At 50.0% G+C, this 24,069-nt stretch overlaps 1 protein-coding gene across 1 annotated transcript in view; it reads left to right on the top strand.

Annotated features, from left to right (window-relative positions):
• The window catches only part of DNAJC2 (DnaJ heat shock protein family (Hsp40) member C2), a 630,220-nt gene that overhangs the window by 243,663 nt on the left and 362,488 nt on the right, over positions 1-24,069 (top strand). Inside the window, exon 5 of the mRNA XM_069628062.1 lies at positions 7,494-7,635. Within this exon, the coding sequence (XP_069484163.1) occupies positions 7,494-7,635 (142 nt within the window). The remainder of the gene's footprint in view (positions 1-7,493; positions 7,636-24,069) is intronic.

Genomic DNA, 24,069 nt, shown 5'->3' with positions numbered 1-24,069 from the left:
TCGCCTCACCCTGGGGACCTGCCGGCGATATCGCTGTTATTCATCGAAGAAGGTACTATCTCACTCCTGGGTACTTAACTGGGGAGTTTGTGTTGCTCTTTGGTCCCCCTGAGCTTTGTGAGTCACGTTGGGGTGAACGACCGAACCATGTTCTCCTGTGCCTTAGGACATCCGTTGTAGAGGCAGAACATTCTCAGGTGGCCTACCTAGCCCCCCAGAACCCTTGGAATCCAATTCCATTACCTAATTGTTACAAAAAGCATCTCCTCAAGATTTGTTATTTTTGACAGTGTCTGCCCTTCTTTCTTCAGCTCCTTTACATAAGGGAGAACCCAATATGTTGGGTACAGTATGTTCATTTGAAACATTTTCACAGGAGCGTGCCTAACACTTTACTTCATTCTTCGTTATTTTGAATTGCTAATATTTCACTCAATGAAAAATAAAAGTTTATGGAACTGTTTTTTTTTTTTTTTTTTTTTTTTACCAATCTGTCTTTCATTTGTACTTTTTACTTATGTCGTAACTTTAATGATCAAAATTTACCATCCATACTTTTCTGGCAACCTTTTGCCCTCCGACCTGTTTTTACATGAAATCAGCATTGTCGTTTTAAACAAATTGAGTGTGTTTTTTTTTTTAAACAAATTGAACATTTACTGGTTCAGCACAAAGTATCATAAAAACATGAAATATATATTTTAAAAAACATATAACATCAGTGGAACTATTCCTCCACTAATCACCACGTGTATCCCCTTCCGATTTTTGAGACTCATTCCCCAGATAGGGTTGGACTCCTAAAGTAAAGGCTTCCTCAAAGTTAGTAGCCAACCAGTTTTTGCTAATTAAGTAAATGTTGGTTGATTAATGATTTGCTAACCTGAAGCTACTCTTATAATCTTTTTTCTCATCTAAAGGTCTTCTATTGAATTGAGTATTGTAACAGCAAATGTCCTACTGTATATATGTGTGAAACCTTCTTTACCTGAATTACATTTGGATTTTAACCTTGCCTTAAATAACCATAGTTTTATTTAACTACTGTGTGTAAGTGGTTCCTTGACTAGCAGTGTGCTCAAGGGTCTTTGTACTCGCCTACAGCCTTTGTCCCTCCTAGACTAAGCCTGGCCACTCGACCTTAGCTACCAAACCTTTTGGGTAGTTAAGATTATTATTATTATGGTATTTATTGAGCGTGGACCTAGCTTTGAGAAGCACCAGAGCGCTTTACAGAGGTAGTCAACAATACTAATGCATAACAGAGCACTTTTCAGAGGTAACACAACAGATATACAGTGGGGGGGTAGGATACAGAGGAGCACCGAGGACGGGTACAGCTGTGCAGGGTGGCAGGGATTAGAGGGGCAGACGCGGTCTAGCAAGTCGGGAGGTGCATGAGGCGACATGATGGCCTAAGTGTTGAGGAGGAGAGACTCCTTGAAGAGGTGTGTTTTGAGTTAGTTTCTGAATTGTAGGAGCGTGTTTGATGCTGTGGGGAAGAATTTCTATAATCTTGGGTCATAGGGAGAGAACACCTGTTTTCTAGAGCTTTCCGTTTTGCGCCTGCGGGTTGCAAGTCTGCTCATCTCCTGGATTCTGGTGGTGCGCTGGCCACCAGAGATGTGGAGTTTCTCCACGAGGTAGCTGGGTGATGTAAGGGAGGCATGGCATCACAAGTATGGCACTGACACAATGGGTACACGTTTTCAAACCTCTTAGATTTTCAGGGTTTGAAAAACTCTTGCTTTGCCCTATAGCTATGATGGGAGTAGTCTTTACCGTCAATAATAAAGAAAACACAGTCCTAGTCAGTCTCTCTCAAATTGCAGATGGCATATACTAACAAAACTTAATGCCTGCCCTGTCTCTTATACACAAGTGTGTAAAGGGGAATATGTATGCAAAGGAAAATCAGTGATATAACCTAAAGAATCAATGTGGCTGAGTCAGTTTTCTTCACACGTTGGGCAGCACAGAGTAAGGCAGCCCCTGTAAATAGGATGACACTCTGGCTCAGGTTCTCAAAATAAAGGCAGTTCACAACGTGGATCAAGGCCCACCTGGCCTTCCACGTTAAAGTCACTTATTCTAGCGCTACAAAAGTTCTTTCACAGTTCAACAAAAGTGTACGCAGGTCTCCCTCGGTCGGGCTCGGACTTTTCAACCCAAATAGTACCTGATTCAACGTAGATCTCCCTCTGCTGGGCTCAGACCTCGTAATCAAAGCAATTGCAGGAGTTCCCTTCCACAAGCTTTATTCACATTCGTTAGGGGTCGCCTTCCCCTAACCTATCACACTTCTGGTCTCCCTCAGTCAGGCTCGGATCTTTCACGGACGTCAAAGACTTTCGAATGTGCTAGGCTTTTACTATAGACCTCTGCAGGACCACTTTGACTTTCTCTTCAGCTCTTACTCTTATGTTGTTTGCCTCAGTGTTTCTTGGTCTTGGTAGTTCAGTACCATAAGCACAAACGTTCAAAGAAAACATTCTCTTCAAGTATTCACCTTTGCACTTCTCCTTTTGCTGGGGTTAATCTTGACCATTACGCATTTCAGAGTTCGTTCACTTTGCCACTTGATAACAAAACATTTCCCATTTCGCAGAGACTTTCGAGTGGGCTACTTCCTGTCACCGGACCACTCCGCTACTCTGTATCACTGGCTTCACAGTTATCAGCCACTTAAACATTCATCACTGGTTAGATTTCTTTCGCGCCTTATCAGCATGTGCACAACCTTCACTTGTGAGATACACTTTTATGGGTTCAATCTTTCCCTGATATAACCTGGCCTTTCATGTCTTTCACTAACTCACTGGTTGTATGCGTTCTTTTCTTGTCTCTGCGGCTTTGATTCACGAGTCAAGGTTAATATCACAGGATTGGCCTCACCTCCACACCCCTGTCGTTCACCCTGGGGGGTCGCTAGTGTCCTTGAAACACAAGGCTGATTTCTTCTTGTCTGCGATTTTTGGCTTTCTCCATGTCTCCTTCACAGCTCCCGGAGGAAACAACCTCCTGCAGAGAACTTTAGGGTTTCTCTACCTTTTGCCCTAGTTCCTTGATCGGCTGTCCTGCTCCAGTGGGTTCGCCTTCGCCCTGGAAGATCTGCTCCTTCTCGTGTTCCACCTTGCTCAGTGTCTCTCCATGTTCCGTCTTTTATCCATGTGGGGAGAGCTAATGGGTATTAGATGTGTGTAATTAAAGTCAAGTGCCTGACTTGATTAGCGAGACGGGTCCAATATAATGCTCGGGTGTGAGTCTGTCTTTCCCCAGAGTGCACAGTCTGTGTGAAAGTGTTCATGTATGGAAGTGGGGGGCGGGGGGGGGAGTTAAGTCTCAAGATATCCTACCTAGGATGAGGTAAAGTTGTTAAAAGATGGGAATACCGTGTCTTGACAGTGGGTGTCCCAACTCCACTCCCCGAGGACCCCTCACCCAGGTGATCCTCCCGCACTGGTCCACCCCCAGGAGCTGGATCCAAAAGCGATGGCTGTGTCCGGCCACCTGGATGACAAGTTCCCGGGAACTAGCTAGTGAGACACCCTCTGGTTTCTCAGTGATTTGAGGGCGACTGCCTTATAGATGATACAGCAAGTCTTGAAGGTGATGTGTGCGTGCAGTGGGAGCCAGTGAAGGTCGATGAAGGCCTGGGGTGATGTGGTCATATCTGCATAGAGCCTTGATGAGGCATGCAACTGTGTGTAGGACACTTCTCGGGGCACAAGGAAGGACGACTGGAGGCCTTCGAGGAGGGCATTGCCCCATCCAGGTGGGATAGGACCAGTGCTTGAACGGTGGATCTAAAGCTGTCCGTAGGGAGGAAGGGCTTGACTTTCTGTAGGTGAAAGAGCTGATACCAAGCTGTCTAGCTATGTGTGTTTTGAAGGAGAGGTGTTTATCGATGTGGAACCCAAGGGACTTGGCGCAGGAGGTGAGCTTGGGTGTGAAGCCCTCCGGGTTCATGGTTGATAGCTAGGTCTGTATGTCTGGGTGTTCGGCGTTGGTGCTGAGGAGCAGGAATTTGGTCTTGGAGGGGATGAGCTTCAAGTATGCGCGGGACATCCAAGGCTGGATTAGCGAGAGGCAGGTTTTGCGCCTGTGGATGTTCTTGATGGAGTCAATCTTGAGGTATAGTTGTAGTGTATTGGTGGATGTTGTGTGTGGCTAGGAGGGCTCCTAGCAGCTCCATGTATAGATAAAAGATCACTGGGGAGAGGATAGAACCCTGCAGGACTCCACAGGTGACAGGTAGCATTGGTGATCTAGAGGAGTCCATCTGAACAAACTGCTGGTGGTTGGCAAGGTAGGATTTGAACCAGTGTCTGACAAGGTCGCTGATCCCTATGTGCCGATGTAGTGTCTGTGAGTGCCTGGTGGTCTAATGTGTCGAAAGCAGCCGAGAGGTAGAGTAGAATCAGGAGTCAGGGTTGGCCATCGTCAAGGATGTTGATGGCATTGTCAACCACCTGTCTAGTTGCCGTCTCCGTGCTGCATCTGGGTCCGAACCTGCATTGGTAGGTTTGGAAGAGATTGTTGGTGTCAATGTGTTGCTGCAGTTGCGCAGCTACCGCTTTCTCAATGTTCTTACCCGGAAAGCGAAGATGGGTTATGGGGTGCCAGTTACCTAGGTTGTCAAGATCCAGTGTGGGTTTCTTTAATAGATGGAGGATTTGTCATGTCTTTAGGGTCGATGGGAAGGTGCCTTGACTTGTGGGAGTATGTCTGTATACAATGTGGCTTTGAGGGCAGCCAGGGTTTCTCCCAGGTCTTCTTTAGAGAGTGTCTTGAATGTTGTCCAGGGTGTGGAGTTTTCGTGAGGTGGGTCTGCGGATGCAGAGCTGGTGTCTATGTGCTAGTGAATCTTGTGGATTTTGGCAATGAAGACCTGGTGTTGATGGTGGTGGATTTTTCAATGGATTGTGGTAAGGCAGGGTCGGGTAGTGAGTTGTCGCAGTGCTTGACCGATTGAAGAGGACTCTGCTTTTGTTGGTTTCTGCTATGGTATTAATTGTCGCTGGTTTGCTCCGATTTCCTTGAGGAGCGCCAGGTTGGATGCTGTACTGGAGCGGTACCAGGTTTTCTCCTGTTTCCAGATGACACTTTTGTTGAGGTTGAGTTCTTGCATGTACCAGGATGCTGATGGTTTCGGTTTGCAGGTGCGTTGTTTCAGAGGCGCATGTCAGTCGATGGAGGCTGAGGGTGGTATTGAGTGTTTCCAGTAGTGGGTCGCAGTTCGGTTGGGGGTTTTCACTCCATGTGAGGTGGAGGTTGGCAAGGTCTTCCGTGAGCATTTCCACCTGGAAGTTCTTGAAAGACCAGAAGGTTTGTCTGATGGGAGTGCTTGACTTGGGTGCTGTGCAGGATGTTCAAAGGCACGGCCAGGTGGTCAGACCAGTCAAACAGAAGAGGAGAGCTGTAGTGGCGGGAGGGCAGTGCAGTGATGATTAGGCCGAGGATGTTAACTTTCTTGTGCGTTGGGTCTTCTGTGTGCTGCGAGAGGTTTAGGGCGTCGAAGGCAGAGGATAGCTTCCTTCATCTGTTTGGTGGTTTTGTTGCCTGTGTAGTTAGTCGCCTATGAAGATGTTGGTGGCATGCGTGAGGGACATGATCTCCGATGAAGGCGGTGTTGGGATTGGGAGGTCTGTAGAGGAGATGGAAGGTGACTGTGCCCGTCGGGGAGAGCGTGAAGTGGCAAGAGAGGAATAAGAAAAGCCTATGCTGTCGACGTCCGGTCTGGTGCAGGGCCGCAAGGTCTTTGGAATGACTGTGAGGAGTCTGCCCATCTTGTTCGGCTGGTCTCTGTGTTGGATGCTGTAGCTGTCGGGGACAAGGATGTCTAGAATATGCGTGGAGTTGGGTGTCAGCCAGGTCACGGTGATGAAGATGGTGTCAAGGTCATGTGTAGTGATGAGGTTGGCGATGTCTGCTGCATGGGTGATAGCTGAGTGGACGTTGGCAAGCATCAACATCCGTGTTGTAGACGGTGAGGGGGTGCTGATGGGCTTGAGGTTGATGTGGGTGAGGATTCTGCATTGCGGAGTCCATGCCTTAGAGGAGGGGCTATGCGGTTGACGTTGGCTTTGTCTGGTGATTGTGGGAAAGAACTGTGGAGAGAGGGAGAAAACGCATCATGTCTGAGCAGGGGTTTGGCCCTGGGTCCTCCCGGTCTGACTTGGGCCAAACAGGAATTGCCCTTTCTTCCTCCGCCTTTCACTTTGCACGCCCGGCCAAGAGCAGCCCTTCATCTAAGAGTTAAGAGCTGAAAGGAAGAGGCACGGCTAAGACGATGGATGGGGCTTAGGCCATGTGACCTAGATCCACTCGCACCAGCTCAAAACCGCAAAGGAAAAGAGGCTGGCGGGCTACTTAAGTAGGGAAAAAGAGCAGTAATAGTTCAGATCAATCTTAAGAGTTGGAGCCCTGTACTCCTAAGAGTGAGACTTCTACAGTCCTACCGCAGGTGGAATTTAGTAAAACTCCCTAATAGTGTCCAATTCTGTGATCAGAACTGGTGCTGACCTTAATATCCTTGAGCTGTTCCAGGCGTCAGTGGGATCTAGCTACTGGTGTAACGCCACTATGCTTCCGGACTACCATTTGCACATAAGAGAAATTTCTTCTCCGGTGAACTGCCATTAATCTCTGAAAGGCTCAGTTATTGAGTGTCCCTGGGTATATTGTGTAGATGGATAATAGGCCATTCGTTCTGGCAAGTTAACTGAGAGAAAAACTCAACTTGGCTAACAGCAGCCAAATCTCTCTCCTGATCCATCAAAACTTCACAGGTGGCAGCCTTTGGGTAGTTTGAACGTACCTTTCAGACCTTGTAAATTCTTTAAAATCCCACTAGACCTGCTGGGCGAGTTCCTTAGTTTACATACTCGACCAAAGAGAAATGGACTGGCCCCATGGTGACAGGTGACAACATTTTTACCAGTGCTTTTTGTAAAATGGTGCACGTCACCAGAAGCGCACTTGGTATTTGGTGTAATGTTGCCACCCAAAGGCCACTACGCACAGTCAAATTTGTATTTTCCATTTATTACAAACAGTTGGTTTGCAGTAGATGTAAAATTAACATTTCAAACCTAGCCATACTTAACTGCCAGGTCGAGGACCATGCAGTCTGTTTCTGTCCGGAGTTGTGGATTTGGCTACTGAGATGGTTCTCTTTACCTTCCTCATTCTAGTTGCAAAGATAAGGTAGCCCCAAAAGTGGCTAGCCAGCACATACGTTTCAGAATGTGAATGTTTGATCTATTGAAATTCACACACATCTTGAAGCAGACCATGAACTAACAGAACAAGATAGTCTGAATATTTTTGTGACTGCAGTGAAGCAAAGGATTTGCAGTGAAAATGAAGAACAGATTTGCTTTCTATTTAAATATCACATTCAGTGTTCGTCAGTTTACTTCATTTTTCCTTGTGTAAAACAAGCAGATTCAATCTGAAGAAACTGATTTTACTTCATGTTTCTTATGCAGCTTGTGAGATTTTGTCAGATCCTGTGAAACGCAGAGCTTATAACAGTATAGATCCAACGTTTGACAACTCTGTACCATCTAAAAGTGAAGCAAAAGAAAATTTCTTTGAAGTGTTTTCTCCAGTTTTTGAAAGAAACGCAAGGTAAGATGACCATGGGTTTAAGGTATTCCTTTCTAGAAAAGACAGTTTGTATTTGTGAAGTAACATGATGCAATGTAAAGCGGTTTTGTATAGTGCATTCTGGAATTTGTGGTTCCCTATTTGATGACAGCTCTGACTGAAATTAGGGAGGGTTGAGGCATTAGTAGGGCAGAGGTGTAGATCGATGTGAAACCTGAAGTGTTGATTAGCGCATGCCAGAAGTACCCAATGTGATGAATCCTGCGGGAGGGCTCACAAAGACCCTACATAACGTCTCCTCCCGGGTGGCCAGGGGAAGGCAGACGTTTTCTGATCCTGACCTTGGGGTGGTGTTCTGCAGGAGGATCACCTGGAAGGAGAAGGGGCACAGAGGAACAGGAGGACTCAGTTGGGTGAGACACAGTATTTGTCTTCCTCTAGGGAAGAAATATCAGTGATGCCAAAATCTGTTATGACTTGCTGTTGGAGAGAGCTTTTAACCTTCCGAGTTGAATATCTTAATGTGGGTGAAAACATTCATAAACCCTTATGTATTGGGAGAAATGAACCCCCTTTTACAAACATGGAAATTCATAAAGCTGGGTGCTCCCCTACCTCCCAAAGGAATATAAAGATAAGTCTGTAAATAATACCAATTTAGACCCTGAAGATCTTTATTTTTCTGTTAAGCCAAATCTTTCAATTTAACCTTGATATTCCTTTAGGGAATATAAATAGGGAAAGGAATAGGCATGAAATCAACATTCCTATTAGAAAAGCTGATTTTTACATTCTGAACTCCAAGTCCCATAATCCCCAAGATACTAGGACGAGGAAGAGGGCTGAAGAGGCACGAATATGCAGAGTGACGTTTATTAATGAAAATGACTCGCACCTGAGGCAGACTGGGAGGCTTAAAAGGCCCCCTCAGGTACAGGCCAGGAGAAAGCAGGAGGAGCAGAGCAGTAGTTGTAGGTGGACGAGTTGTGAACTCTCCATGTTGCAGCAGAAGCAGAATTGAGAGGGGGAAGATGAAGCCGGGACCACTCAAGTGTCGAAGTTACTGGTTCTGAGAGGGTCTTTGCCTCCAGAAGCCTTAAATGCAGAGGTCGCGCATCGGGACATGTCGGAGAAGGAAGCATTCCCCCTGGTGTCCTCAATTGTAGAGGTGGCGCAGCGGGAATCAAAGGTTTCAAATGCTTTCCACAGAGTGGGGCTATCTCCGGTGGCAGGCGAGCACCGGAGAGCCTTTGGAGCAGAGAAAGCTGTGTATGCGAGTGGTGCAGGTTGCAGAAGACTGAAAGCAACCGATGGCTGGATCGCGAGAAGCAGCTGTGGCAGAGAACCTGGGAGCATTGAGGCGAACAGACTCGCATGCCAGACCCGGTGAGTTTACTAAGATATTGTCACACCGGAGTGCTCCGTAACCGCCCGCTCCCTCAGACCAGGTGCTTTAAACCCAGAAACAAAATGGGTAGAAGGAAGTACAAGAAAAGTACTTTTGAATACCAAACCAACAGAAAGCAGATAAAGTAGCATTTCGTAAAGCAAATTGACTTTGTACGGAGCAAGTGCAATGATAAGAGCTTGATTTTCAGAGCAGAGCGGTGTGCGTATACGTATGTGGGCTAACTTAAAAGCCAGAAACAAGATAAGGTAATCATTCAAGAACTTAGTTCAAACTACCATTGCCAAAGCCAAAAGAAAGTTCTAAGAAGGAAATTAAAAAAAAAACAATCATTGCCTTATTCAACAGGTGGCAAATGCGAATCTATTGCACATGTTAAAAGGAACTGGTTTAAACCCACATTGACAAAGCCAAAGAAGAGTCGGAGGATGACAGAATTGTTAGCATTTGGATAATGAAGAGGTGGAGAAAACTAGATTGGCTAGAAGGCTGCCCTTCTGGTAAAGGATATCCAGAGGGAGTGGAGCATATCTTCCAGAGTGTGTGGAAATCACAAGTGTCTATTAAACAGCAACAGTGTAAATCTTGTTTTCCCTGAAGAAATTCTCAAATGTGATGTTGTGAAACGAGACATGTTGCTACATTATTGGAAGTTGATCTATACCGTAGAAGTACTTGTAGTTGAGTTGTTTTCTGGCCTTGCAGGAGAGTACACCAGTTCAGAGGTTGCTGTAACACTTTGTTCTGTCAGGAGAGTACACCAGAAAAGAGAACTTTGAATTAGTAGGCCTGTCAGGGAGTAAACCAGGTGGAAGTTGATGAGGTACTGTGAAGTAGTGCTGACAAGTCACACAGAAGAAGTAGAAATACTGATAAGTTTTGGTGAAGTATTACAGAATCATCCTGACACTTTCATTGCTGAATCAAGTGTTGTGCAAACTGCTGCAGAAGTCTTTAACATTTTCTGAACAAGTACTTTGTTGCAGAATAATCCTGACAAAGACAATTTATGTTCATCCTGATCAACTAAGGAAGTGTGCTTGGTTTATGCGAAGGTGGCTGTTTGATTTCTTAATGTCATAAGTGGAAGAAAGAGAGACCTTGTTGAACAATTCTGAAGTTTTGGAAAGTTTTTTGTCCTGTTGGAATCAACAGGAATTGCGTTGTAACCTTGTTACGAGACAGGATTTCCTTATTCTTTTTGAACTGTTGAACAGAATCCTGATTGAATCTGTGGAAGGTGAATTTACCCAGATTAGAAGGCGAAAGGGTTATCATATTATGAACTTTAATGTTGTGTTGTTTTTGAACTGCCATATGTTACCTTATTGAGTATTTGTTGTACAACTGTGAGTGACAGAAACCTTTTTGTTAGTGTTTCCTTTAGTTTATTTTAAGCAGGGAAATCGCCAGGGTAGGGATAGTGAGGCGTTTATCCAACCTTTTGAGTTAATAAAATGGCATCTTTTGAAAAACCTTCACAATGTTGTTCGCCTCACATTTCTCACCTTTCACACCAACTACTGTGTGCTGGTATAGTGCTATGTGGTTTGTGCCTGTGACACCCGGATGTGTGTTTTACGTAGGGGAAACCCAAGATCTGTTTGACAGCACTGGGATAGTTGGTTGGTTGTGTGTGTGTGTGTGTTAGGGATGGAGCAACAAATGTGAGCCTTGTAATGATTTGTGAGCTATTCCACAGTGGTTGATGTGGTCAGGCGGAGCGTGTAGGCCTAAATCTACCATGTGTGTGGGGGGGTGTGCATGTATAGTAAGCGTGCTAGTAGACCGGAGAGTTGAGTCTCTTATTTGGATAAAGGAGATATAATTTGCAAAACATGAAGAGCCCTGTTAATGGAATTTACTGCTAGACTGACCTGTTTCACCTCCAGGCTGCTGTTGACCTCCAATAGAATTATGTCATGATGTTACCCATTGGGCTGATGTGTTGCCAATGTCCTGGGTTTGATTTTATGATGTTTGTGAGGAGATGGTTGTCACGTGGGCATGAGTTTGGGAGACTCACACGGCTGAGTCCCATTTTCTTTTTCTTGATTTGAGTGTTGTGCAGGAGCATATTGCACATGGTTTACAAGGCTGATCTGTCAGAGATCAACTTATTTAGTCCTGGTTGGTGAGGTTGATTTTTTTGATTGGTCTTTACCCTGTCCGGTCTTTGGGTTCCAGTTAGTGATGGTTATGTAACATCCAAGTGATTCACTGCTTTGGGGTGCCTGTTTACATTTGTTTGTGTGGTTGTTTCTGGTCTGATGTGGCTATTATGTGGACATTTGTCTGATTTTTGTGGATGATGTTGATAGCCAGGTGTTGAGACATTATTCTGAAAGGACTAGGAAGTCGTCTTCTCTGTTTGTACTTGTGGGTATTGTGCTCCAGAGCTTGGGGCGACAGAAATAAGGAGGCTCATCCTCTGACTTTTTCAGTTGAACTGTGGCACTGGATTTATGGTTGTGTTGCTAGAATGAAGGGTTCTGATGGGATTCTATTCTACGTTTCACTGAGATCCAGTGGAGTGTTCAGGCAGCAGGAGAGATGTGTTTCCATCTTTGGAATCTTGGGAGGAATCTAGCTGCAGCATTTTGGGCTTACTCTAGGCAGTTTGATGAGTGTTCTGGGAGGCCCATGGTAGACACTGTTCGCAAAATCAATCATGGAGAGTTCTAGTGCAATGATTGTCGCAGTTATCTGTGGGTGGTGGGACAGTTTTTCTAAAGTCCACCTAAGTAAGATATCATAAGACTATCCCTTGGACAATACAGAAACTTCATCTTATATTATAAGGCTGTACTACTCAAGTTAGAGATAGCTATGACAGAGCAGCCAGGCTTATCTTAGGAAGGAAAGTTGTGAGACCGGCATGGAATCAAGAGGGACACAGTCTCAAAGATAATCGTTTCAAAATCTTTATTTACTAAATTTCCTGGGTTGGTGTAATGCCTAACTGGCTCTAACACTAAAGGGATGGTTCCCTTATCTGATGTTTCTTGGGGCCGTTGAAGTTTGGAATTCCAAAATAAAAATCAGTCTGTGTCTAAACCTATGCTTGCCCTCACTCTTCGGCAAAAATGTGTTAGGAAGTTTTTCAAAAGCAAAATGTGGCCGTTCCACAAAAATAGGAAACCAGGATCGGTTTTAGGTGGTCTTCTTGCCAGGTGTAGGTTGGTCTGCTTCAAAAGAATGAGTTAAATCAAAAGGGACTGTTCATAGGACCTTCTCCATTGTTCAAATAATGTCAATGGGACTCATTACTTATGCAGCGGTAAACCTGCCGGCGCCTGACTTCCGGGAGCCAGCGGGCTGTTACAAGTCCGCCGGCAGGAAATTCAGGTGCTGGTACATTTGTTAATCCCCAAGGACTTTTTGGGAGTAGGGACACGGGAGCACCGGCACCATTGGCAACAGTGCCGGTGCTCCCGTGACAAGTCTGCCTACCGGGGGCGCTGTGCCCGTAGGGTCAGACCTGTCAAGCACAGTGGCTTCACAGGCAGACTTGTAGTTTGCCGGTCCAGAAATAAGGGTGCCAGTGAGCTTACCGACACCCTTTGTTTCCGAACCGGCAAAATTGTAATGAGGCCCAATGTCTTTAATGCCTTGGGGTTCCCTTTCCCAAGTCTGAATTCCTTCAGTAACACAAAATAATCAAGATACCACTTTGATAGGCCTCGTAGGGTTCCCTTCCCCAAATGTAGTCGTCTTCCAAGTTCAAACACAAATGCAATTCTCCAGCATGGGGTCTGGCACGGATTCACATGCTCATGAATATTCCCCGTCGTCAGGCTGGGAATCCTCGGTAAAGAAAAAACCAGTATCAGTTTCGTTTCTGATCTGACTTTCGTAGTAATAACCAATCACTGGTCTCTGCGTCATACTGACCACAGCCAATGACTGCCCTCTACCTAAGCCCCACCTCTGGCAGCCATCTTCAGATTTTTACCGCACGTTCATGTGTTGGGATCCTCGTGCTATTGCTCTCGAGCGTTAGTGCTATTTTTTCACGTTTTTTCTCAAAAACTTCGTTTTTTTCGGTCAAAAGAGCCTCAAGCTCCACAGACTCTCTATCCGATCAACGGGGACCCGTGTCGGATTCGTCTGCGCCCCTCAAGGGTGAAGATTCGTCGAGCTACGCTTTTGGAGGACTCCAGAAGTTTCTCAGGCCCGGTCATGGCCCAGGAGAAGGGAAGCTCGACGCCCGGAAAGCTGTTCAGGGTCTGCCCTGGATGCCAGCTGCAGAACGTCTTCAAGGAGGACGAACACTCTTTTTGTCTCTACTGCCTACATGAGGACAAGACGCACGTGGAGAAGGACTGTGCGTTTTGCGGCAACATGTCGGAGCGGACCATGAAGGACCGCCATCAACGTCTCGCCAACTGGCTAGAAGGGAAGAGCCCGTCCGGCAAGAAGAAGAAGAAGAAATCTGAGCGGTCTTCTAAGACCTTTGAGGACGCCCCGGCGACGGGGGTCCAACATAAGGCCAAGCACCGCGAGTCCGCTGGCACCGGGAGCGCCGAACGGTCGGGCTCTACGGGCGCCAGGCAGGGCGCACCCTCCCCGGCACCATCAACCACGAGCCAACGCTCGGTCGGGTAAGAGGAAGGCCGAGCACCCGGCGAAGCTCCTGGAGAGGTCCCGGTCGAGCTCAAAGGCCCCATCGGAGGGGGAGCGAGGCGGTGTCCCCCCCCCTCAAGGATAAGGCGGTGAGCGCACCTAAGGTGGTGAAGGCCTTAATCCATCCGGCCAAGCCCTCTATCGAAACTGTCGCGGCGGCCCTGGCTCAGCCTGTGCAGGCTACATCAGTGGTGGCGACCTCGGGGCTCAGAGTCTCCCTGCCACCTCGGAGGGAGTCCTCTTTTGTGCCCATCGATAGGACCCCCGTGAAATCCCCCGAGGGGAAGAGAAAGGGGGGCAGGGCGTTGTCGTAGATTCGGCTTCAACCTCGGAGGAGGAACTGGTCGAGGTCTTAAGCCACGGCCTCGGCGTGGAAGAAGACCGGCCCGTCGGGATCGATCCCGACGCAGGTGACAACGAGGGTACCGACGGGGCCCCTGATCGCCCGTCGGATTCCCCTCTGCCAGCACCGCAAGACAACTCGGCGGCCATTTTGTTGGCTATACAGTCCTTATGCTCAGAGATAAGGACGAGACTACCGTTGCCGACGGAGGAACCTCTCCCGTCGGGGGACCCAGAACCGGGACCTTCTGGTGTTCCCCCTACTAAGAAAAGAAGGATCCACCCTCCACCTCCTTTTCAGCCGTCGCGCCCCGTCCAGCCCTCCTCCCCGTCCACCCGAGGGGATGATACGGGGACTGACACGGCAGCGACGGGTACGGACGACGAGGTATACGACGAGGATGTACCGTCGTCGCCTCCCACCAGGGCTTCTCCGCCCGACGAGATTGGATCGTTCCACTCCATGATCACCAGGGCATCCGAGCTTTTTCAACTCTGCCCTGAGGAGAAGAAGAAGGAAGGTTTCCTTTATCAGCGGCGCGAGGCCAAGAGGAAGACGGTCCTCTCAGTGCCTCTATTGGACGACATTTGGGATGAGGGCCTCACCCTCCTCAAGAACCCTTCCACGACGCCAGCTAGAAGAGACCGGTACGAGAAGAAGTACCGGGTCCCGGACACGGCCCCCCTGTGCCTCCGGGCGCAGCCTACCCCGGACTCTGTCGTCTCCGCGGCGGCCAGGAAGAAAGCGTGGGGTGGGGTGCGGCCTCAACATCGACTTCCCCACCGGACGGTGAGGGAAAGAAATTGGACGCTATGGGACGCAGAGTCATCTCGTCGGCAGCGACGACGATTAAAGCGGCCAACGCCTTGGCTATCGTGGCCCGCTACGACAGGGAGCTCTGGTACAAACTGGCTCCCCTGCTGGACTTCCTGCCGGACGACAAGAGGACAGAGGCCCTGGAGATCCTGCAGGAAGGTGAGGTGGCTTCGGACCACGCCATTACCGTTGCGACGGACATCGCCGACACTGGGTTCCGCCAGTTGGGCAACGGCGTTTGCCTTAGGCGGCGTGGATGGCTCAAGGCTACGGACTTCCGTCAAGACGTTCAGACCAGAGTCCTGGACATGCCCTTCGATGGGAACAACCTGTTTGGCAAAACAGTGGACGATTCCCTTCAGGCCATTAAAGCGGACACTGAGACGGCCCGGGCCCTGGGAGTTCTGCAACAACGACGGACGCCCTTTCGGAGCAGCGGAGGCAAGGGTGCCTCCAAAGGTTCCGGCGGCGGTTTCTCCACCTACCGTCAAGCGGCCAGCTCGTCGTCTCAGGAGGCCTACAGAGGACGAGGCAAGTCTGGCGGACCCCGCCGTCATCGCCAAGGAGGTCAAGGCGCCAAAGCCTCGTCGAAGCAGGATTGAACCGGCCGTGGGGTCGGGCCCCCACCGAAGCACCCCGGTGGGAGGCCGGCTGGCGAGCTTCGTCAGCGTGTGGGAGTCCATCTCCACCGACCGTTGGGTGCTGGACGCCTTGGCCCGGGGCCACGCGCTCGAGTTCCAGAGAAGGTGCCCGCGCGTCCCCCCCGTTGCCAGGAAAGAACTTCACGTCCCTCAACTTCTCCTGGAGGTAAAAGCGATGCTCAGGAAGGGCGCCATCGAACTCGTCCCAAAGAGGCTTCGGGGCTCCGGAGTCTACTCGAGATACTTCCTCGTGAAGAAGAAGACGGGGGGATGGCGCCCCATCCTGGACCTGCGACGTCTGAACAAGTTCATCAAGGCGCAGAAGTTCCGGATGGTCACCCTCCAGCACGTCCTGGGTCAGCTGGAGGAAGGAGACTTCCTGTCGTCGTTGGATTTGGAGGATGCCTACTTCCATATTCCCATCCTAAAGGGGCACCGAAAATTCCTCAGGTTTGTGGTCCAAGGGCGTCATTACCAGTTCAAAGCCCTCCCCTTCGGACTACGGTCGGCACCCAGGGTATTCACCAAGTGCCTCGCACCGGTGGCGGCTCAGCTGCGCCGTGAGGGGGTCCACGTCTACCCCTACCTGGACGACTGGCTCATCCGAGCCAAGACGAGGGAGCTCGCCGTGGTTCACACGGCAAGGACGGTCCAACTTCTCACGGATCTGGGATTCTCCGTGAACTACGCCAAATCCCACCTGGTACCCGCGCAAGACGCTCTGTTTCTGGGCTTCGAGGCTCAACACAGTGTCCCTTCTGGCCTCCCCGTCGGAGGAGAGGACCAGGACCATCCTGGGCAAGGTGTAGCGGATGTTGGTGGCCGACGCGGCCAAGGTGAGGTCCATCAAGTCCCTCCTCGGAATGATGTCTTCCTGCATCTACCTCATTCCCATGTGCAGGCTCCGGATGCGCCCGTTGCAGGAGTTCCTGGACGCACGCTGGATCCAAACGACGGGCAGCTTCGAGGAAAGGATCACACTCGACGAGAGTTTCCGACGAGCGATCCGGTGGTGGGGCACCCGCGCGCATCTGACAGCGGGCTTGGACTTCCAGACCCCAGCCCACCAGGAGACAGTGACCACGGATGCCTCCCTGGAAGGGTGGGGAGCGCACACCGAAAATCTGCACGCAAGAGGCCTTTGGCTCCCGACGGAGAAATCCCTACATATCAACGTCCTGGAGCTCCGTGCAGTGTTTTGGGCCCTCAGGTCCTTCCTTCCGTCCCTCAAGGGCAAGGTGGTGAGGATCTTCACCGACAACACCACCACCATGTTTTACATCAGGAAACAGGGCGGAACCAGGTCCCCAGCACTGTCCAAGGAGGCGCAGGACCTGTGGCATTGGGCCATCGCCCAAAGGATATTTCTGGTGCCGTTTCATCTGGCAGGGATAAAAAACACCATTGCCGACTCACTCAGCAGGGAGCTGCGCTCGTGCCACGAGTGGGAGCTACGGCAGGATCTAGTGGATCGCCTCTTCCGACGGTGGGGCATACCCCAGATCGACCTGTTCGCGACGGCGACGAACTCCAAGTGCCGGAGGTTCGCCAGCAGGTTTCCCCAGGCGAGGAGCATGGGCGATGCTTTCTCGTTCCCCTGGGAGGGCCTGTTCCTCTACGCGTTCCCTCGTTTGCCACTGCTAATCCGGCTCGTCAACCAGCTCAAGAGGTCACAGTGCAGGATGATCCTCGTCGCACCTGCGTGGCCGAGGCAGATATGGTTCCCGGACCTTCTGGACTTGTCGGCGTCCCCGCCAATCAAGCTGCCGGTGGACGCGGATCTACTCTCCAGAGAAGGAGGTGCCATCCTCCACCACGACCCGAAATCGCTGAACCTGCAGGCCTGGCTCCTGCAGCGCTAGAGTTTGGAGGATACGACATACCGGCCGACTGCAGAGAGGTTCTTGCAAAGGCCAGGGCGTCCTCGACTCTTAAATGCTATGGACACAAATGGAAGAGGTTCTCTGTCTGGTGCCACGCACAGAAGATTAACCCTCTACGGATTACGGCCCCCAAAGTACTGCCGTACCTGCTGACTCTGGCCAAAGCTGGACTGGCACACGCGTCCATCAAGATTCATCTTGCTGCGATCTCCCGATACACCAGAACCACGGGGCGGACGTCCTTGTGGTCTCATCGTCTGGTGAAAGAGTTCATGAAGGGACTGTTCAGATCGTTCCCGCCGGTGAAGGCTCCGGCCCCGGCGTGGGAGCTCAACGTGGTGCTGACCAAGCTCATGGGACCTCCGTTCGAGCCTCTGCACTCAGCTCCGTTGAAATTTCTGTCGTGGAAAACAGCGTTTCTTGTGGCCATCACCTCCGCACGACGAGTGGGAGAGATCCAGGCCCTTTCCTGCAAGGCCCCGTACTTGACTTTTCACGACACGAGGGTAGTGCTCAGGACGCACCCCTCCTTCATGCCCAAGGTACCGTCGGACTTCCATCTTAACGAACCCTTGGTGTTGCCTGTGTTCTTCCCGTCGCCGGCTGAGAGGACTTTGCACTCGCTGGATGTGGCTAGAGCGCTGAAGTTCTACATGGACCGCACGAAGTGTTTTCGGAAGACGTCACAACTCTTTGTGAACTTTGGACCTGTCAATCAGGGGAAGGCTCTCTCGAAGGCTTCCATTTCCAGATGGCTCTCCGGCTGTATCATGTACTGTCATCGGTTGGCAAACCGACCGCTGCCTGGCCGTCCGAGAGCCCATTCCACCAGAGCGATCGCAGCTACCACGGCGTTCCTATCTGGTGTGCCCCTGCTGGACATATGCAGGGCTGCTACGTGGAGATCGACGCACACCTTCACGAAATTCTACTGCGTCGACCGGGATTCCAGGGAGGAGTCCAGGGTCGGCCAAGCAGTGCTGCGCAACCTGTTCGCCTGAGGTGAGCCTGGTGAGGAGGTAAGATGCTTAATGTTGAGTTTGATGTGATGCTTAATATTGAGCCTTTGCCACCTCCCGTGATTGTGCATGTGTGTACTGCTATGTATTCTTTATTCATGAGCATGTGAATCCATGCCAGACCCCATGCTGGAGAAGGAACAAGTTACTTACCTGTAACTGTTGTTCTCCAGCATGGGTCTGGCATGGATTCACATGCGAACCCTCCCGCCTACCCCTCTGCGGCTCTTCACTTGGTCATACTGCCACTTCACGTGCTTCCAAATCTGAAGATGGCTGCCAGAGGTGGGGCTTAGGTAGAGGGCAGTCATTGGCTGTGGTCAGTATGACGCAGAGACCAGTGATTGGTTATTACTACGAAAGTCAGATCAGAAACGAAACTGATACTGGTTTTTTCTTTACCGAGGATTCCCAGCCTGACGACGGGGAATATTCATGAGCATGTGAATCCATGCCAGACCCATGCTGGAGAACAACAGTTACAGGTAAGTAACTTGTTCCTTCTTGGGCCTCTGAGGATTCCCTTCCCCAAGCTTAGGCTTCTTCTAAGCTCAAACACAAGTTCAGCTATTGGGTTCCCTTCCCCAGGCTCAGGCCCCTCTTGAGTTTCAAAAAAGGAGTTCAGTTTGTCAGGATGTGCCTTTCATTCATGTACAGATCTTTCAAAGGGTTAGCATCAGAGACTTTAAGAATCACAAGGTTCTTTTCTCCTCCTAAATGCGACCACTCTGAGCTTAAACCCGTCTTTTATTTCCTGCTTATAACCTTGTACCTTGAGGGGTTTTCTGCACCCCTTCTTGTTCCCCGCTGTTCTCGTTGCCACTGGCACCTTTCTTTCCTTCTCTTGCACACTTGCACATTCCACTCCTTCTTGTGCCCACTGGCACCTTCTTTAACTTCTGTGCACACTTGCACTCTATTTACCTTTCTGTGCCCACTGGCACCTTTTTCATCTTTCCTGTGTACACTTTGCAATCTGTTGGGTCGCTTGCACCCATCTCTCTCGTTTGGGGTCACTTGCTCCTTCTTTATATCAGTTCTTTCACTTTGCACCTCTTGCACGTTCTGCTTTTCTTGGTTTCTCTTGATCGTGTCACCCTTCTTTCAATCTATAATGCTTTACTAGTCATTTCTTGCCTCTTTTTTGCTCTGTCGCTTTATGCATTCCTTTCACCCACTCTGCTTCAGTTAGCCACATGCTCCCGAGTCTCTCTCTCTCCCCTCTTCCGGGCAGCTGCGCAGTGACAAGCAGTCCCTTCTGGTTGTGTGGGCCTGAGGTTAGGGTCTCGGCACCTGCCCCTCAGACACCTTTGGGGCCGGCACAGGTCCCAAGGGAATGAGCAATGTTCTGACCGCCAATAGCAACCTGCAGAGTGCATCGCTCTGGCTCTCTGAAGACACAGCTCCGTAGCCATGCTGCAGCCCCTCACAAACACTGGGCCAGTGTCTCTGCACACAGTTCTCCTCTTGGCTGTCAATCCTGCTGTTCTCTGCTCCTTGGCTCCTCTGATCCAAACAACATACCAGCTATCTTTTTCACCTGTGTAGAGCCACACCTTTTATAGTTGGAAAAACAGTCAAGTGCATTCAGGTGTGAGTGATAATCAGTAAATGCCTGACTCTATCAATGGTACACCTTAAGTTCTTTCTACAGCCACCTTTCCTTACACTCCCCATGTTATTCCTTTGGGAAATCTTCACTACTCCCGGTTGCCTCTTCCTTGTCCCAGTATTTGTTAGAAATGGGGAGGGGGCGATGGAATGGGTTTGGAAATACCCTATGAAAGTTGAGGGAAAGGGTTTTGAGGTGGTATGGAAAAAAGAGCAATACCATGTCTCACCCTCTGTTCTTCTCCCAATCCCATGTGACCCTCCGCTCAGGTGATCCTCCCTCACTTGTCCATCCCCAGGAACGGGATCCAAAAGCAATGGCCCTTCCCCGGCTGCCTAACTAGAGGATCCTGGTGTATTAGCCGGAAGAACACCATCAGGTTTCTCACAGAGGGCTGTAGTAAGGTACTAAGAACTTACATATGGTCCAAAGAAACACTTCTACACTGATGTGTTGTAGAAATCATGGTTTCTTTTTTATATACACAGGCAAAGAGAATTGTATAAAAAGATAAGTACTATTATCAGTCATAAACACAATATAAAAACCTACGCTTACATCCCGTCCCCTTTCCTCCATACTGCATGGGCATCCCTTGCGAGGGACGGGAGATGGAACCTTTTTCACCAGAAAAAACCTTCTTCCCCTTTAAATTTAGAGGCGCGGTACTGGGAGCATGCGCTTCCCTGACTCCGCCCTGCGGCGCCAAATCTCAGTCTCCTTTTCTGCAGTGACGGGAACGGGCCGAATTCACAAGCGCTCCTGGGTTTGGCCTCAGCCATGTAATTCCACGCATGGATACTTCTTATCTTTGTCTTTTTTGGTCTTTTTATCATTCAGGTACTCTGTCCTCCGGCATCACGCTCCTCCCCGGCGCATGCAGACTTCTACAGAGTTCAGCAGGTGTCCATCCTGCGACAGGCTCTTCCAGACTAAAGACCCCTACGCCCTCTGCCTACGGTGCCTTGCCCTGACCATGGCTGGCAAGCTTGTACTGCGTGCAACACGCTTTTCTCGTTGTCTCTGAAGAAAAGACAGGCCAGGTGAAGGGAGCTCTTTGACAGATCGCCTCCAGAGAACCTAAAAGACTTTGTCTATCATTGATCCAAGGCCAAGGTAGGGCCGCTCATTTTCCAGCGCACCCCTCAAGGGAGACTCCTTCCCAAGGAATCGCCCGCGCAGGAGGGACCACCCAGGTCTTAGTACCAGCACAAGTACTGAGGCTGTATCGGCTACCGGCTGAGACGCCAAGGGATCTGTAGATCCTCCCGGTTAGGGTGCTGGGGATCCGGAAGTTCCTTTTACCGGGTCTGAGGGGCTACACCCTAGTACCGGCATAATGTAAGAGGGGGTGCCTTTACGCAGTTCTACCGGCAGATCTGCCGAGGGCATAACACCTACCGGGCCTAGGCCTGAGGAACAGGGTAGGCCCCATGATCCACACTCAAGAGTCATGGACAGGGCGGGGCCAAATGAGCCGAGCAACACGACGCAGGCACGTGGAAGGCAGCTCAACAAGATGGCTGCCATGCCAGAAAATCCAGACATCTAGCCGACACCCCTCCAGGGAAGGCAGGCGGAGGACCGTGTGTGGAGGTGGGACTTGTGTCAACCAGGTATGTGGCCTACAGCTTATCCTTCCTTTGCACAAGGCAGGTTCCCGCTGCGTCCATATGGGCAGGGCACGCAACGGCTCCAGCAGCCGCCCGCTACCCCGTCAATATCGCCTACCACCAATCCAGCCTGTGAGGACAGGTGGTTCTTTGAAAAGTTCCTCGGGCTCATGAAATCTCAACAGATGGGGGTCATCCTCAGGGACTTGCTCCCTCCAATTGTCCCGCCGGCACCTCAGGGCCCAGTAAATGCTCCTCCGGTCCCTGTTCAGCCTCAGCAGCCCACTCTGGTCCCCCAGCCTATCGCATAGGCGGTTCCGCACCAGCTTCCGGCTCCAGTCCCTGTTCCTCAGCCCCCTATTACTAGCATTCCCACCTTCGGTGCTGGACCCTCTGGATCCACAGGTGGAAACAGATGAGGAGGATAACACTGATACGCCGTCTTCAACCAAAGCCTTCCACGAATGTCTGGCAGGGCTGGCAGAGTGCTTGGGCCTTCCTCAGCCTACTTGGGCTTTCCTCAGACCGAGGTCAAGCAACCAGCAGAGGGGGTCCTCGCAGAAGTCCTCACGCTACGTCCTGTTGGCGGAACAGGGATCCCGATGCAGAAGTACGTAGTTGCCTGGGCCAAGAAGGGTGGACTCAAGCTCCACTCAGCCGAGCCAGTGAATAAACGCCTGGACGCCAAGTACAGGCAGATGGAGGGGGATACACTCTTGCTATCGGTCCCTCCTCAGCCACACTCCTCGGTGATCGCTGCAGCATCACTGTACTCCAAGCCTCAGTCGTCCTCAGCCGCCTCCTCTGCAGTGCTTCTAGGCAAGGAGGAGAAGATCTTGGAGGCATACGGGAAGAAGCTGTATTCCAACGCGTCTTTGCACTTGTGTCAGGCCAACGCGGATGTCATGCTGGCAGGTGTTAACCAGAGGCTCTGTCGGGAAATTGCTGATTTCCTCACAGAGCTTCTGGCTCAGAGCCAATCACGATTCAAGGCGGGATTGGCGGAGGCCAAGATCGTGGCGCAGGACATCATGGAGTCCTCCATGGCCCACATCTGTATTGCCATGGACATGAGGAGAACGGCCTGGTTCCGTGCTACGAAATTCAACCTAGATGTCCAGGAACGCATACTGGATCTTCCGTTCGAAGGGGGTGACCTCTTCCACTCCACAACAGACGAGGAGCTGGAAAAAAAGAAACGGCTCTGAAACGGCTATGTCTTTATCCATTCTTAGAAAGACAATGCCCAAACCGTACACCCAGTCACAGCAATGCTCTGAGAAGGGGCATATAACAAAAAGAGCGGGGGGGGCTGGGGAGTAAGGGCTTTTTCCAGTCCCCCCTCCTCCGAAGCAGCCTCAGAGGGAAAGGAGGACACGCCCCTCTGGGTGCCAGTGTCTCCAGTGGGGGTGCCAGGCTTGCTCTCCATGCACATTTTTGACACCAGAATTTTGCGGACTCCTGAATCCTCTGTAGTCTCCACGGAGTATCGCCTCTCCATCCCAGCCTCTCCACCCTCCTCACCTCCACTCCCACAGGTTGGGACAGCAACTCTTTGGCGGAGATCCGGTCGCTCTTCGAGAGCCAGGCAGTGGAGGAAGTCCCAGTCTCCCAGCGAGGCTTGGGCTTTTACTCCAGGATTTTCGCCATTCAGAAGAACCACCAGGTGGGCCCGAGAGTTGTGCTGGACCTTTACACCTTCAACCTCTTGTTAGGCAAAGTTTTTATGCAGTACCCTCTGGGACCACTACACACAACTAGGACTACAGGTGTAAGCAAAACCAACCTTTGGTATAAGTCTGTACCACACAGTTTTTGGTAGCGAGCTGAGCAGCCATGCTTATCTCGAGGGAATGTGACCTTGTAAGTGTGTTACGCAGAGGTTTATAATTACAAGTATTCAGGTAGACACTTATACTCAAGGTTTCTTGGTAAAACACTTAATTTATTACACAGTCAGTTAGAAAACATTTGCTAGAAGGAGGCAATCAATATCACACGGAAATATACTACAGTAATTTACACTATTAGGTTCTAAGGCATTTAAACTACTTTGAAGTAGGAGCAAAATGGCATTCAGAGCATTTGAAGTAGGAGCAAAAAGGCATAAGTTAATAAAATGAATAATGGAGTTACCCTTCAAAAGTGCAAATAGTATGAGTTCACCAGAGGAGTTGATTCAATGCAATAAGTAGGCCAAAGTTAATGGACTAGTGTCTTGTATAGGAAAAACGGTTCTGGTGTTTAAACAGAAAAGTCTTTGCCACGGTTCTCGGAAGTAGTTCATGGAAGAAAGGTTCATATGTCGGGTCACAAGCTGACTAGTCGTGCAAGTTGCCAAAGTTGTACGCTCTTTCGCAGTGAGAGGTAAGTTCTCTCGGTCGGGTTTTCACAGTACCTTGTATAGAAGAAAAAGATGCGGCTGAAGACTTCTGTTCCTGGCAGTTCCTGCAGATCTTGCTGTTCCTGAGCCTCAGTCGTGGGACAAGAGGCA

Source organism: Ambystoma mexicanum, chromosome 12 (assembly GCF_040938575.1).
Source record: "Ambystoma mexicanum isolate Mex_15411 chromosome 12, UKY_AmexF1_1, whole genome shotgun sequence".
Taxonomy (NCBI): Eukaryota; Metazoa; Chordata; class Amphibia; order Caudata; family Ambystomatidae; genus Ambystoma; species Ambystoma mexicanum.
This window is presented reverse-complemented; position numbering and strand designations above follow the sequence as displayed.